At 47.6% G+C, this 14,182-nt stretch overlaps 1 protein-coding gene across 1 annotated transcript in view; it reads left to right on the top strand.

The window, feature by feature from the left end:
- Positions 1-14,182, top strand: part of VPS45 (vacuolar protein sorting 45 homolog) — an 85,392-nt gene that overhangs the window by 20,318 nt on the left and 50,892 nt on the right. Inside the window, exons 8-10 of the mRNA XM_082275179.1 lie at positions 602-736; positions 6,442-6,555; positions 8,527-8,694. Coding sequence (XP_082131305.1) covers positions 602-736; positions 6,442-6,555; positions 8,527-8,694 — 417 coding nt within the window. The remainder of the gene's footprint in view (positions 1-601; positions 737-6,441; positions 6,556-8,526; positions 8,695-14,182) is intronic.

Genomic DNA, 14,182 nt, shown 5'->3' with positions numbered 1-14,182 from the left:
AACTCGCATTCATATATATATATATACACACTGTAGCCAATTTAGACAGGATCCAATTAACCTTCCAGGATGAAAACATGAAGGTGGCGGCACTCCAGGAACAAAACCGCTTCTTTATCAAATTATGCCAAATAATGCCAGTGTATATAATAATGGATGAATTTAGGGCGTGCCTGGAAGGAGCCCAACATTAAATGACACAGGGATACCTTTACTGCCATTGTGCTATTGCTGGGTGTCCGATATGTCTCCTCACCTCAGTACAAACAAATGGCAACCACCCCAACCTATATATCTCCCTGTGTCTGTGTGTTCTCTAAAATAACGCAGAAAAATTGTTATTAAGACACAGTAATTCCTATATACAAGTTTTAACTTTGTTCTCAAAAAGTAGAAACTTGCATCTGTACAGCAAACAACTGACCGTGAAACCAAAACCTAATACACATCCAGGGGATAAAAAATAAAAAAAAAAAGCGAGCAAATATTTTGGGATGTGGTGTGTAAACCGATTACCAGTCTATTCATTGTAATCTTGTTACAAATTGTGTGTGAAATCTGAACTTTGCAATTTTTTCAATGAGGAATCTTCTGATTACAGTGGACGTACCAAGCCATGGTTCACGAAATGTTGGGCATCAATAACAATCGCATTGACTTGTCTCGCGTACCGGGGATTAGTAAAGACCTGAAGGAAGTCGTCCTGTCTGCGGAGAACGATGAATTCTATGCTAATGTAAGTTTTTTTTTTTTGTTTCTTGTTGTTTTCATCAACTGTAATGTGTTCTTGTGTGTTACAATGGGGGAGATTGGCGCTTTTCCACTGCATGGAACCGAACGGTTCGCCTCACTTTTGCGCTTTTCCACCGCATGGTACGGTACGGCGGCGCTTTTCCACTACATGGAACTGAACAGTATGGCTTAAACAGTACCACCTCAGTTGTGGTTCCAAGAGGGCCGTACCGGTACCATATCCCACAATCCTTTGCATGCAGCCTTGACTGTTTGTCACTACTAGCCACTGATTGGTCAGAGAATCGTTGTTATCCCACCCACTTTACTTTAGTGGAAAAGCAAACCGTACCGAACCGTTCCAACACCGTACCGTGGGGTACCATGCAGTGGAAAACCAAACAGAGCCAAGCAGGGCCGAGCCGGTACTTGCAGTGGAAAAGTGCACTGATGTAGCTGTACATACTAAAAACTGGTTGGTTGGCTGGTGCTCCATGGGCCGGGGGGGTTCAGATGGACCACAACATACCCCCCCCCCCCCCGGACCACACCAGCTCGCACACCATACCACCCCCCATCGCTGGCTCACTCACCCTAAACTGACATGGAGGGCAGGCAGTGTCGGCTTCCCCTGGCGGTGGCTTCCCTTGCATTTCCTCCCTTCTCCTCCTTGGCCAATAACATGGTCTCTCCTTTCGGCCAATCAGGAAACGGGTCATGCTTCAAAAAAAAAAAAAAAAAAACCTCATTGGAATCCATGCGTCCGGCGCCCTGCATGTAGATTAGGGGGCCGGACACATGGATGGGGGGGCGGCGCCCTTGCGCCCTCAGTGGACGAGCCGCCACTGCTAACCAATCAGCTTCTAGGTTTTATCCTCGGTTCACACCAGTTGCAGGTTTGAAGTCGCTCTACTTCACCGTGACTTCAAAGCCCCCAGTCGGTGCTGTTGCACATGAAATTGCACAAAAATGAGCAGGTGATCTGTGAAGTGCAGGCACAGCCCCACTGAATGGGAGGACTTTTTTTTTTTTATGTAGACCGCGCTCAAAACTCAATACAACGTAAATCGTGAATTAGTGTCCACAAAACTTGTGTCAAAACCAGCTCTTAGAAATGGGTATGGTGGGTCCCTTTTAATGCCACTATTTCAAATGTGGGTTTGAGATGCACAGCCCACTTACCAGATGCCTCAAAGATATTAACAGTAGGTATAAATCAATCTCCACAGCGATCTCCTTAGAGCCAGATACTGGAGCGCCCCTTGCTTAATCCCTTATATCAGGTTAGAGCGGTTCACTCGGTACCATCATGGATTCGGGGAGGTATGAAGAGGAAGAGAGGAGGCTACATAGTGTAGTAGGTTTGTAACTACATTTATTAAAACAATATCACTTACATTGCCATATCTTGTAACCAGCGAGGTGGAAAGAACAGACAGTGTCTCAAACCAGAACGCACGTCTGCGTTCCACCGACCAGAAAGGACGTAACGGCATTCCTAGACTCAACGCGTTTCGTCAGCACTTCTGACGTTTTCAAGAGCCCGGAGTTTGAGTTTAAATTACATAGTTGGTGAGGTTGAAAAAAGACACCAGTCCATCCAGTTCAACCTATGATGAGTGTGGGTGTGTTTATGTCAATAGTACATTGTATACCCCTGTATGTTGTGGTTGTTAAGGTGCCCATCTAATAGTTTTTTTTTAAACTATCGATGTTCCTCGCTGATACCACTGCTTGTGGAAGAGAGTTCCACATCCTTACTGCTCTGATGGTAAAGAACCCTTTATGCAGTTTAACCGATTCCGGATCACCCACCGTATATATACTGAGGCAGGGCGGCCCTCCTGCGCGAACCAACGTAAGGCTACGTCGGTCGCGCGCCTGCGCATCGCCGCCGGCACGCTCCCGCTCCCACTCGGCAGCGGGGACTCCAATGCACGGGTCAGGCGGCTCCAATTGCTACCTGACACCCGCGAACGCGAGGCCACGGTGGGTGGTGTGGTACACTTCCAACACAGGAGAAGGAGCTTGCGTGCCTGAAATAGAGCCCTAGAAAAGGCTATGCGAACCAACTCCTCCGGGACAACCTCCTCCATAGCCCCCAGGAAACAGTGAATTGGATCTAAGGGGACGGTCGTCTGGAACACCTGGTTAAGTGTCCCAAGTATTTTGCTCCAATACCTATGGAGCTTCGGGCAGCGCCAGAGAAGGTGATTGAGATCATCCCGGTGTTGCCCACATCTGACACACATTGGATCCCACCGCCCTCCCATTTTGTGTAACCTAAACTGGGTATAGTGCACTCGAAGGACAATGTAGAGCTGCGAGACCCTGTGGGCGAGATTAACTGGTTCCGGACCGCCCACCGCATATATACTGCGGCAGGCTGGCCCTCCTGCACGCAACTTTTGTAGGGCTATGTCGGTTGTGCGCCGGCAGCTAGGGGGCGAGCGCGCCCCGCTGGCGGCACACTCCCACTCCCCCTCCAAAAATGAAGTCAGCAGCTACACATACTGTACACATACTGTAGCTGCTGACTTTTAATATTAGGACACTTACCTGTCCTGGAGTCCAGCGATGTCAGTATTTCTGCGGCAGGCGGTCCGTAAGCGGTTAATGTTGAAAAATGTAAGGTAATGCATTTGGGTGCCAAAAATACGAACGCAAGTTACTCACTGGGGGAGAACCTTTGGTGGAATCTAAGATGGAAAAGGACCTGGGGGTACTGGTAGAGAACAGGCTTGGCAGTGGCATGCAATGCCAAGCTGCTGCAAGCAAAGCAAACGGAATACTGGGATGTATAAAAAAGGGGATTCACTCCAGAAATAAAGAGATTATTCTCCCGCTCTACAAAACTCTGGTCCGGCCACATCTGGAGTATGCTGTCCAGTTCTGGGCACCGGTCCTCAGGAAGGATGTGCTGGAACTGGAGAGAGTCCAGAGAAGGGCAACAAAAATAATTAGGGGAATGGAGGACATCAGCTATGAGGAAAGACTACAAGCACTGAACCTTTTCTCTCTGGAGAAGAGACGATTGAGGGGGGATATGATATCAATGTACAAATACTGTACTGGTGATGACCCTAGCATAAGGAACAAACTATTCAGAGAAAGGAAATACAAAAGGACTCGCGACCATTCGCTAAAATTTGGAAGAGAACTGGTTTAATCCTAAACTACGTAAAGGGTTCTATACCGTCAGAGCGGTAAGGATGTGGAATTCCCTTCCACAAGCAATGGTGTCAGCAGGGAGCATCGATAGTTTCAAAAAACTATTAGATGGGCACCTTAAAGACCACAACATACCGGGGCATTCAAGGTACTATTGACATATACACATAAACACACATACACACTCATTGTAGGTTGAACTGGATGGACTGGTGTCTTTTTTTCAGCCTCACTAACTATCTAACCCCATTGTCCTCTATTTAGTATAGTCCGGAATCTGCGTTTTTTTTTGTTTTTTAAGTATCAGGCAACTATAAAAAATTGCATATGAATATTGTGCATTCTGGTATTCAGTCAGCAGGTGGGGCTAGTCTCCTTTAACATGTTTTTCCAGTTTTTCATTTTCTCCTGGTTGGTATATTGGCCAAAGAAAGCCCGGTAACTGCAGAGGCACAGAGCTCCCTTTGTGTTGCTAATCTGAAGGGTTACAGTGATATAATGGACCTTGCACAATAAAAGCAAGGTATGATTATACCAGGGAAGCACATGTCCTAGTAGTGCAATAAAACTTCTTTATTAGGCAAAGATAAAATGATACATAATGCACTGACCTGCCCCCGGAATGACGCCAAGCTCATCATACAACTGTGAGAATCCACCTTCAGAACCCCTGTTTGGGCGCCACTAGATGTAACCCACGTGGCTTACAATCAGATGGCAACCACCCCAACCATTTTTTGGTATCCTGTTGCGGTGTGCTGCTATTTTCTTCTATTTTCTCAGTTTTAACTATTTCCTACTCTATCCAACATATACAAAAAAAAAAAAAACTTTTTCTTTAGATGCATATTTATTCATATCCATGCAGCTTGGGGGGCTCTGTGTAGCGGGGTCTCTGCTGTAACGGGGGCTCTGTGTGGGGGAGGGGTCACTGATTTAAGGGGGTCTCTAATGTAGGCGGGGCTATGTGAGGGTCTCTGATGTAAAGGGGGGCCTCTGTGAGGGTCTCTGATGTAAGTGGGGCTCTGTGAGGGTCTCTGATGTAAGTGGGGCTTTGTGAGGGTCTCTGATGTAAGGGGGGCTCTGTGAGGGTCTCTGATGTAAGGGGGCCTCTGTGAGGGTCTCTGATGTAAAGGGGGGCTCTGTGAGGGTCTCTGATGTAAGGGGGCTCTGTGAGGGTCTCTGATGTAAAGGGGGTCCTCTGTGAGGGTCTCTGATGTAAAGGGGGTCCTCTGTGAGGGTCTCTGATGTAAAGGGGGTCCTCTGTGAGGGTCTCTGATGTAAAGGGGGTCCTCTGTGAGGGTCTCTGATGTAAAGGGGAGCCTCTGTGAGGGTCTCTGATGTAAGGGGGCCTCTGTGAGGGTCTCTGATGCAAAGGGGGCCTCTGTGAGGGTCTCTGATGCAAAGGGGGGCTCTGTGAGGGTCTCTGATGTAAGGGGGCTCTGTGAGGGTCTCTGATGTAAAGGGGGTCCTCTGTGAGGGTCTCTGATGTAAAGGGGAGCCTCTGTGAGGGTCTCTGATGTAAAGGGGAGCCTCTGTGAGGGTCACTGATGTAAGGGGGGCTCTGTGAGGGTCTCTAATGTAAGGGGGGCTCTGTGAGAGTCTCTGATGTAAAGGGGGGCTCTGTGGGAAACTCTAATGTAGGCAGGGCTCTGTGAGGGTCTCTGGTGTAAGGGGGGGGCCTCTGTGAGGGTCTCTGATGTAAAGGGGAGCCTCTGTGAGGGTCTCTGATGTAAGGGGGGCTCTGTGAGGGTCTCTAATGTAAGGGGGGCTCTGTGAGAGTCTCTGATGTAAAGGGGGGCTCTGTGAGGGTCTCTGATGTAAGGGGGCCTCTGTGAGGGTCTCTGATGTAAAGGGGGCCTCTGTGAGGGTCTCTGATGTAAGGGGGGCTCTGTGGGAGTCTCTAATGTAGGCATGGCTCTGTGAGGGTCTCTAAAATAAGGGGGGGGGGCTCTGTGAGGGTCTCTGATGTAAGGGGGGCTCTGTGAGGGTCTCTGATGTAAGGGGGGCTCTGTGAGGGTCTTTGATGTAAAGGGGGGCCTCTGTGAGGGTCTCTGATGTAAGGGGGGCTCTGTGAAGGTCTCTGATGTGTAAAGGGGGGTCTCTGTGAGGGCCTCTGATTTAAGGGGGGCCTCTGTGAGGCCCTCTGATGTAAGGTGGGCTCTGTGAAGGTACCTGATGTAAAGGGGGGCCTCTGTGAGGGTCTCTGATGTAAGGGGGGCTCTGTGAGGGTTTCTTATGTAAAGGGGGCCTTTGTGAGGGTCATAAAAAAGAATAGTCATATAAAGTGCAAAAAAGGTGCAAGAAAATGCGCGGGGGGGGGGGGTTGCCACAGAATTAGCTTGCACAGGGCGTCTGAACACTTAAGGCCGGCCCTGTTCTTGCTACACCTCATCCAGATTGCAATGCATTTGGTCACCTTTGGGCTATGGTTCAGAGCCCTTGGCTATATACAGTTTTATTTTTATCAAAAGAAATCTCCTCTGTCATTTATGTGAAGTTCATAAATATATAAACTTTTTTTTTTCCCCCTTACAGAACATGTACCTGAATTTTGGAGAAATCGGGACCAACATTAAAAATCTGATGGAAGATTTTCAGAAGAAAAAGCCTAAAGAGCAGCAGAAACTAGAATCCATTGCAGACATGAAGGTACATGTGCACATCATTTTTTTTTTTTTTTTTTTATAGTGGTGTCAGCACAGCAGCCAATCACATTTTAGATCAATGTAAGCTTATAGCTTATTGGCCACTCTGTCTCCTGGTCCATAAGAAATATGTAGATATCCATTGCTGACCATCTCTTGAAAATGGAGGTTGCCTGACTTTCATGTTGATCTTGTGGCTTTAAATGCTTTCGGGGATATTTACTAAAACTGGAGCACTCAGAATCTGGTGCATGGTAGCCAATCAGCTTCTAACTTCAGCTTGTTCAATTAACCACTTAAGGACCGCCCGGCTGGCTGGCCCTCCTGCGCAAACCGCCGTAGGTATACGTCGGTCGCACGCCTGCAGCTAGGGGGCGAGCGCACGCCGCCGACGGCGTGCTCCTGCCCCCCACTCGACAGCGGGGACTCCGATGCATGGGGCAGGAGGCTCCGATTGCCGCCTGACACCCGCGATCGCTCCCCGCTGAGAGAGAACAACGGTCATATTTACTGCAGCAGGCTGGCCCTCCTGCGCGAAAAGACGTAAGGCTACGTCCATTGTGCACCTGCAGCTAGGGGGCGAGCTTCCGCCGCCAATGGCGTGCTCCCACCCCCCACTCGACAGCGGGGACTCCGATGCACGGGGCAGGAGGCTCTGATTACCGCCTGACACCCGCGATCGCTCCCCGCTGAGAGAGAAGAACGGTCATATTTACTGCGGCAGGCTGGTCCTCCTGCGCGAAAAGACGTAAGGCTACGTCCATTGTGCGCCTGCAGCTAGGGGGCGAGCGTGCGCCGCCGGCTTTACGGTCCTGCCCCTACTTGGCAGCGGGGAATCCGATGCACAGGACAGGTGGCTCTGATTGCTGCCTGCCACACGCGATCGCTCCTCCCCGCTGTGTTATAAACAAAGCCAACCGTTCTTCTCTCTGGAATGATCACAGAGCACCTGTGATCCTTCTATATAGGATCACAGGTCTCTATGGTCATTCCACAAGCCTCGCCCACATACAGTTAGAAACACGCCTCTAGGTACACATTTAACCCTTTGATCGCCCCTGGTGTTAACACCTTCCCTGCCACAATGGCATTATTACAGTAACAGTGCATATTTTTAGCACTGATTACTGTAGTAATGTCACTGGTCCCCCCAAAAGTGTCAAAAATGTCAATTAGGGGTCCGATCTGTCCGCAGCAATGTCGCAGTCCCTGTAAAAAATTGCAGATCGCCGCCATTACTAGTAAAAAAAAAAAAAAATAATAATAAAAATGACATAAATCTTTCCTGTAGTTCTTAAACGCAATAACTTCTGCGCAAACCAATCAAAATACGGTTATTGCGATTTTTTTTTTTTTTTTTTTTTTTTCTGCCAAAAATATATAGCAGAAAACAAATTGGCCTAAAATGTTAAAAAAATTAGATTTTATAATTTTTTTTGGGAATGTTCTATAGCAGAAAGTGAAATATATATATATATATTTATATGTATATATATATGTGTGTGTGTATATAATTTTTTTTTTTTTTTTTTCAGAATTGTCACTATTTTTTGTTTATAGCGCAAAAAAATAAAAAAGGCAGAGGTGGTCAAATACCACCAAAAGAAAGTTCTATTTGTGGGAAAAATAGACACCAATTTTATTTGGGAACAGCGTCGCGTGACCGCGCAATTGTCCGTTAAAGTAACGCAGTGCCGAATCGCAAAATCAGGCCTGGTCATTAAGGGGGCAAATCCTTCCAGCATTAACAATAAAAACTGGAAGCTGATTGGTTTCTTTGCAGAGCTGCACCAGATTTTGCACTCTTTTAGTAAATCTCCTCCTCTGAGTCTCTGACTTGACAAAAGTATGCAGCTCTGATTTTAGCTGGGGGGGGGGGGGGAATCAGCGTGACAGCCAGGGAACAAGCATTTTCAAGAGGTGATCAGTGGTCGCCCGTACATCACTCTCATTGATTACTTTTGTCTTGGGTCAGGCATTTGTAGAAAACTACCCGCAGTTCAAGAAAATGTCCGGAGCGGTGTCCAAGCATGTCACGGTGGTGGGGGAGCTGTCGCGGCTGGTCAGTGAGCGCCATCTAATGGAAGTCTCTGAGGTGGAGCAAGAATTGGCCTGTCAGAATGACCACTCCAATGCCCTACAGGTAATATCATTCAATAAATTGTGAGTGCCAACAAGCAGGGCCCTCTGATTCCTCCTGTATTAAATTGTTTTGTACCTGTACTGTTTTCCCTAACGTTGTAAAGCGCTGTGATTATGTGCACATGGATTCGGCGGAGCGCGCAGCTGGAGCCGTGCTCTCGCTGTGATTATGTGCACATGGATTCGGCGGCACGCACATGTGCCTGGAGCCGCTCTCCCGCTGTGATTATGTGCACGTGGATTCGGTGGAGCGCGCAGCTGGAGCCGTGCTCCCGCTGTGATTATGTGCACATGGATTCAGCGGCACGCACATTTGCCTGGAGCCGCTCTCCCGCTGTCATTATGTGCACGTGGATTGGGTGGCTCACGTAGCTGGAGCCGCGCTCCCGCTGTGATTATGTGCGCGTGGATTCGGCGCATGCGCCTGGAGCCGCTCTCCCGATTATGTGCACGTGGATTGGGCAGCGCGCGCAGCTGGAGCCGTGCTCCCACTGTGATTATGTGCACTTGGATTCGTCGGCGCGCGCAGCTGGAGCCGCTCTCCCGCTGTGATTATGTGCACTTGGATTCGTCGGCGCGCGCAGCTGGAGCCGCTCTCCCGCTGTGATTATGTGCACATGGATTCGTCGGCGCGCGCAGCTGGAGCCGCTCTCCCGCTGTGATTATGTGCACGTGGATTCAGCGGCGCGCGCAGCTGGAGCCGTGCTCCCGCTGTGATTATGTGCACGTGGATTCGGCGGCGCGCTCATGCGCCTGGAGCCGCTTTCCCGCTGTGATTATGTGCACATGGATTCGTCGGCGCGCGCAGCTGGAGCCGCTCTCCCGCTGTGATTATGTGCACGTGGATTCAGCAGCGCGCTCATGCGCCTGTAGCCGCTTTACCGCTGTGATTATGTGCACGTGGATTCGGCGGCGCGCGCAGCTGGAGACGTGCTCCCATTTTGATTATGTGCACGTGGATTCGTCGGCGCACGCAGCTGGAGCCGCTTTCCCGCTTAGATTATGTGCACGTGGATTCGGCGGCGCACTCATGCGCCTGTATCCGCTTTCTCGCTGTGATTATGTGCACGTGGATTCGGTGGCGCGCGCAGATGGAGACGCGCTCCCGCTGTCGTCATGTGCACGTGGATTCGGCGGCGCGCGCAGCTGGAGACGCGCTCCCGCTGTCATTATGTGCACGTGGATTGGGCGCCGCACGCAGCTGGAGCCGCGCTCCTGCTGTGATTATGTGCACGTGGATTTGGTGGCTCGCGCATGTGCCCGGAGCCGCTCTCCCGCTGTGATTAAACACAGCGAGAGCGGGCTCGATTGCCGCCAGGTTCCCCGCGATCTTCGGCTAGATTGACAGAAGAGCCGTCTGCCTATGTAAAAAAAGCAGGCGGATTTTCTGTCAGAGAAGCAGGGAAAGATTGTGTGATTCAGCTAAGCTGAATCCCCGATCTCTCTCTGCCTCTGTCCAACCCATCCCCCCCCCATACAGTCAGTAAGCACTATTAGGCATACACTTAACCCCTTGATCACCCCCCAGTAAACACAGCTGATCGTTCTTCTCTCTGAAATAATCACAGAGCGCCTGTGATCCTTCTATATAGGATCACAGGTCTCTATGATTATTTCATAAGCCCCTCCCCCCCACAGTTAGAATCACTCCCCTAGGCTCACATTTAACCCCTTGATCACCCCCCAGTGTTAACCCCTTCCCTGCCAGTGTTATTTATACAGTAACAGTGCATATTATTTAGCACTGATTACTGTAGTAATGTCACTGGTTCCCAAAAAGTGTAAAAAATGTCAGGGGTTCCATCTGTTTCGCCGCAATGTCGCAGTCCTGCTAAAAATCGCTGATCGCCGCCATTACTAATAAAAGAAATGAAATGGTCCAAAAATCTATCCCGTAGTTTATAAAACGCTATAACTTTTGCGCAAACCAATTAAAATACGCTTTTTGGGATTTTTTATTTTTTTTTTACCAAAAATATGTAGCAGAATACGAATTGGTCTAAACTGATAAAAAAAATTTAGATTTTTTTTTATTGGGAATGTTTTATAGCAGAAAGTAAAAAATATTGCATTTATTCATTTTTTTCAACATTGTCGCTCTTTTTTTGTTTATAGCGCAAAATCTAAAAATCGCAGAGGTGATCAAATACCACCAAAAGAAAGCTCTATTAGTGGGGAAAAAAGGACATTGATTTTATTTGAGTACAGCGTCGCACGACCGCGCAATTGTCTGTTAAATAACGCAGTGCTGAATCGCAAAAAATGGCCTGTTCATTAAGGGGGTAAAACCTTCCGGGGCTGAAGTGGTTAAGGCAGCTCTGAAGGCAAAAAGGGGTCCAACCCGGGAACTAGCAAGGGGCACCTAATAAAGTGGTCAGCAATATGTCATGCCTTGTTTCCAATGAGCGGTTCGGTACAGTTCAGTTTGGTTCAGTACGGTCCGTTACAGTTCAGTAGACTTCGGTACGGTTCAGTTCGGTACGGTTCGGTTTGGTACACTTCAGTACGGTTCGGTTCGATACAGTTCACTTCGGTACAGTTCAGTATGGTTCGGTTCAGTACGGTTTGGTACAGTTCAGTAGACTTCAGTACGATTCAGTTTGGTACACTTCAGTACGGTATGGTTTGGTACACTTCAGTACGGTTCGGTTTGGTACACTTCAGTACAGTTCGGTTTGGTACACTTCAGTACGGTTCGGTTTGCTACACTTCAGTACGGTTCGGTTTGCTACACTTCAGTACGGTTCGGTTTGCTACACTTCAGTACGGTTCGGTTTGCTACACTTCAGTACGGTTCGGTTTGCTACACTTCAGTACGGTTCGGTTTGGTACACTTCAGTACGGTTCGGTTTGGTACACTTCAGTACGGTTCGGTTTGGTACACTTCAGTACGGTTCGGTTTGGTACACTTCAGTACGGTTCGGTTTGGTACACTTCAGTACGGATCGGTTTGGTACACTTCAGTACGGATCGGTTTGGTACACTTCAGTTCGGTTTGGTACACTTCAGTTCGGTTTGGTACACTTCAGTTCGGTTCGGTTTGGTACACTTCAGTACGGTTCGGTTTGCTACACTTAAGTACGGTTCGGTTTGCTACACTTCAGTATGGATCGGTTTGGTACACTTCAGTTCGGTTTGGTACACTTCAGTTCGGTTTGGTACACTTCAGTTCGGTTTGGTACACTTCAGTTCGGTTCGGTTTGCTACACTTAAGTACGGTTCGGTTTGCTACACTTAAGTACGGTTCGGTTTGCTACACTTCAGTACGGTTCGGTTTGGTACACTTCAGTACGGTTCGGTTTGGTACACTTCAGTACGGTTCGGTTTGGTACACTTCTTCAGTATGGTTCGGTTTGCTACACTTCAGTATGGTTCGGTTTGCTACACTTCAGTATGGTTCGGTTTGCTACACTTCAGTACGGTTCGGTTTGCTACACTTCAGTACGGTTCGGTTTGCTACACTTCAGTACGGTCCGGTACAGTCCAGTACAGTTCGATACAGTTCGGTTCAGGACAGTCCAGTACACTTTAGTATGGTTCGGTTTGGTAGACTTCAGTACAGTTTGGTTCGGTACGGCTCAGTACGGTACACCTTGATCAGGCTTGCGTTTCCACCGCCAACAGTACCTCATCTCAACAGTACCTCAACAGTGTAGCTCCACCTTGTTGGTACGGTACTATTGTGCTTGGTACCCCCAACGAAAGGGTCCCAAAAAAGTGGTACGGTTCGGAATTAGGGTACCATTCACAACTTGTGACAATGGAAACTGCAAAAATTGCGTACCGTACCGAACCGCTCAGTGTAAACGAGGCAATAAATGTAAAGCGCATCATAAATTTACAGCTCTATAAAAGTACCTGTAATAAAAAAATACATTTTTTCAGATCCTTGTAGTTTGAGTAGCAACAGGCAACGCATAAATATCTACTTTTCCCTTTCTACCCCTAGGGGGCACCACCTGAAACAAAACAGAAATTCTCTCGATATAAAATCAGCTTTGCATACTCTGGAAGTATGTGAATTTTTAAATTCTGGGAATTAAAGCTTTGAGTTCCAGTTTAAAATAAATGCATTTTCATTACCACATCCTTTTTTTTTTTTTTTAAATGCATGTGACAATGACTTTCAGAAGGTCACCAAGGCCCCCTTCTCCAGCTACTTCAAATGCCGTATGCTAAAGTTTTCTAAATCGCACTCATTGTACAAGTCCTTTTGCGCACAAAGCCCCAATTAACAGCCTGTGTGCCCCGATGTGGTGAGGTCACCCTAGGCTGTCCTGTTCTGGGGGGGTACAATGACACAGCCTTGTGTAGTAGGGTCGGGGGTGCTGAATGACCCCCGGGCTTTGTCACCGGGAAGCCTGAGACTTGGTAAGATACGGGCAGACAATAGTCTGGCTGTGCAGCGCGCACCAATAAACGTCACTGGCACACTGCGCCTTTTCCATCAACGTTTCATGTCTCTTCTGCTTTGTGACCGCACACAGAAGGTTACATACCAAATGCATGAGGACGATTAACCCTGTGAGTGCCGTATGTTTCCAGACACCGCTTTTGTGTTTATGGTGAAAACAATTTTGGGTTTATATTAGCAGGATTAGTGAGCCGCAAGAAATTCTAAATCTTGTTTTGTCAAAAGGGTGATAACCATGATGGTTCTAGGATATTGTTTAACCACTTCTGGACCGGAAGGATTTGCCCCCCTTAACCACTTAAGCCCCGGAAGATTTTACCCCCTTCCTGACCAGGGGGTATTTTGCGATTCGGCACTGCGTGATTTTAACGGACAATTGCGCGGTCATGTGACGCTGTATCTAAACGAATTTGGCGTCCTTTTTTTCCCACAAACAGAGCTTTCTTTTGGTGGTATTTGATCACCTGTGCGATTTTTTTGATCACGCGCTATAAACATAAAAAGAGCGTCAATTTTGCTAAAATAACAATATTTTTCACATTTTTTTATATGAAATTCCCCCCCCAAAAAAATTTAAAAATCAAAATTTTTTTAACATTTTCCGCCAATTTGTTTTATGCTACATATGTTTGGTAAAAAAAATCGCAAAAAGCGTATTTTGATTGGTTTTGCGCAAAAGTTATCGCGTTTACTAACAAAGGGAAAGATTTTTGTCATTTTTGTTGTTTTTTTTTTTTTTTTTTTTTTTAACGCGTAATGACGGCGATCTGCGATTTTTTTTTTTTTTTTTTTTTTTTTGCGGTACTGCGACATTGCGGCGGACAGATCGGACCCTTGACTGACATTTTTGCCACTTTTGGGGTTACCAGTGACATTTCTACAGTAATCAGTGCTATACATATGCACTGTTACTGTAAAAATACACTGGCAGTGAAGGGGTTAACTTTTTTGAAAGGGAGGGGCTATGTGTGTCCCTAGGGGCGTGATTCTAACTGTGATTGGCTGTGGCTTCAGATGTATGAAGAGTGATCAACGGTTCTACATAGTAGAACCGTATGATCATCCTTCATACACA

The sequence above is a fragment of the Pelophylax lessonae genome, assembly GCF_965119305.1.
Source record: "Pelophylax lessonae genome assembly, chromosome: 13".
Classification (NCBI taxonomy): domain Eukaryota; kingdom Metazoa; phylum Chordata; class Amphibia; order Anura; family Ranidae; genus Pelophylax; species Pelophylax lessonae.
The sequence above is the reverse complement of the archived record's forward strand: the minus strand, read 5'-3'. Positions and strand labels throughout refer to the sequence as shown.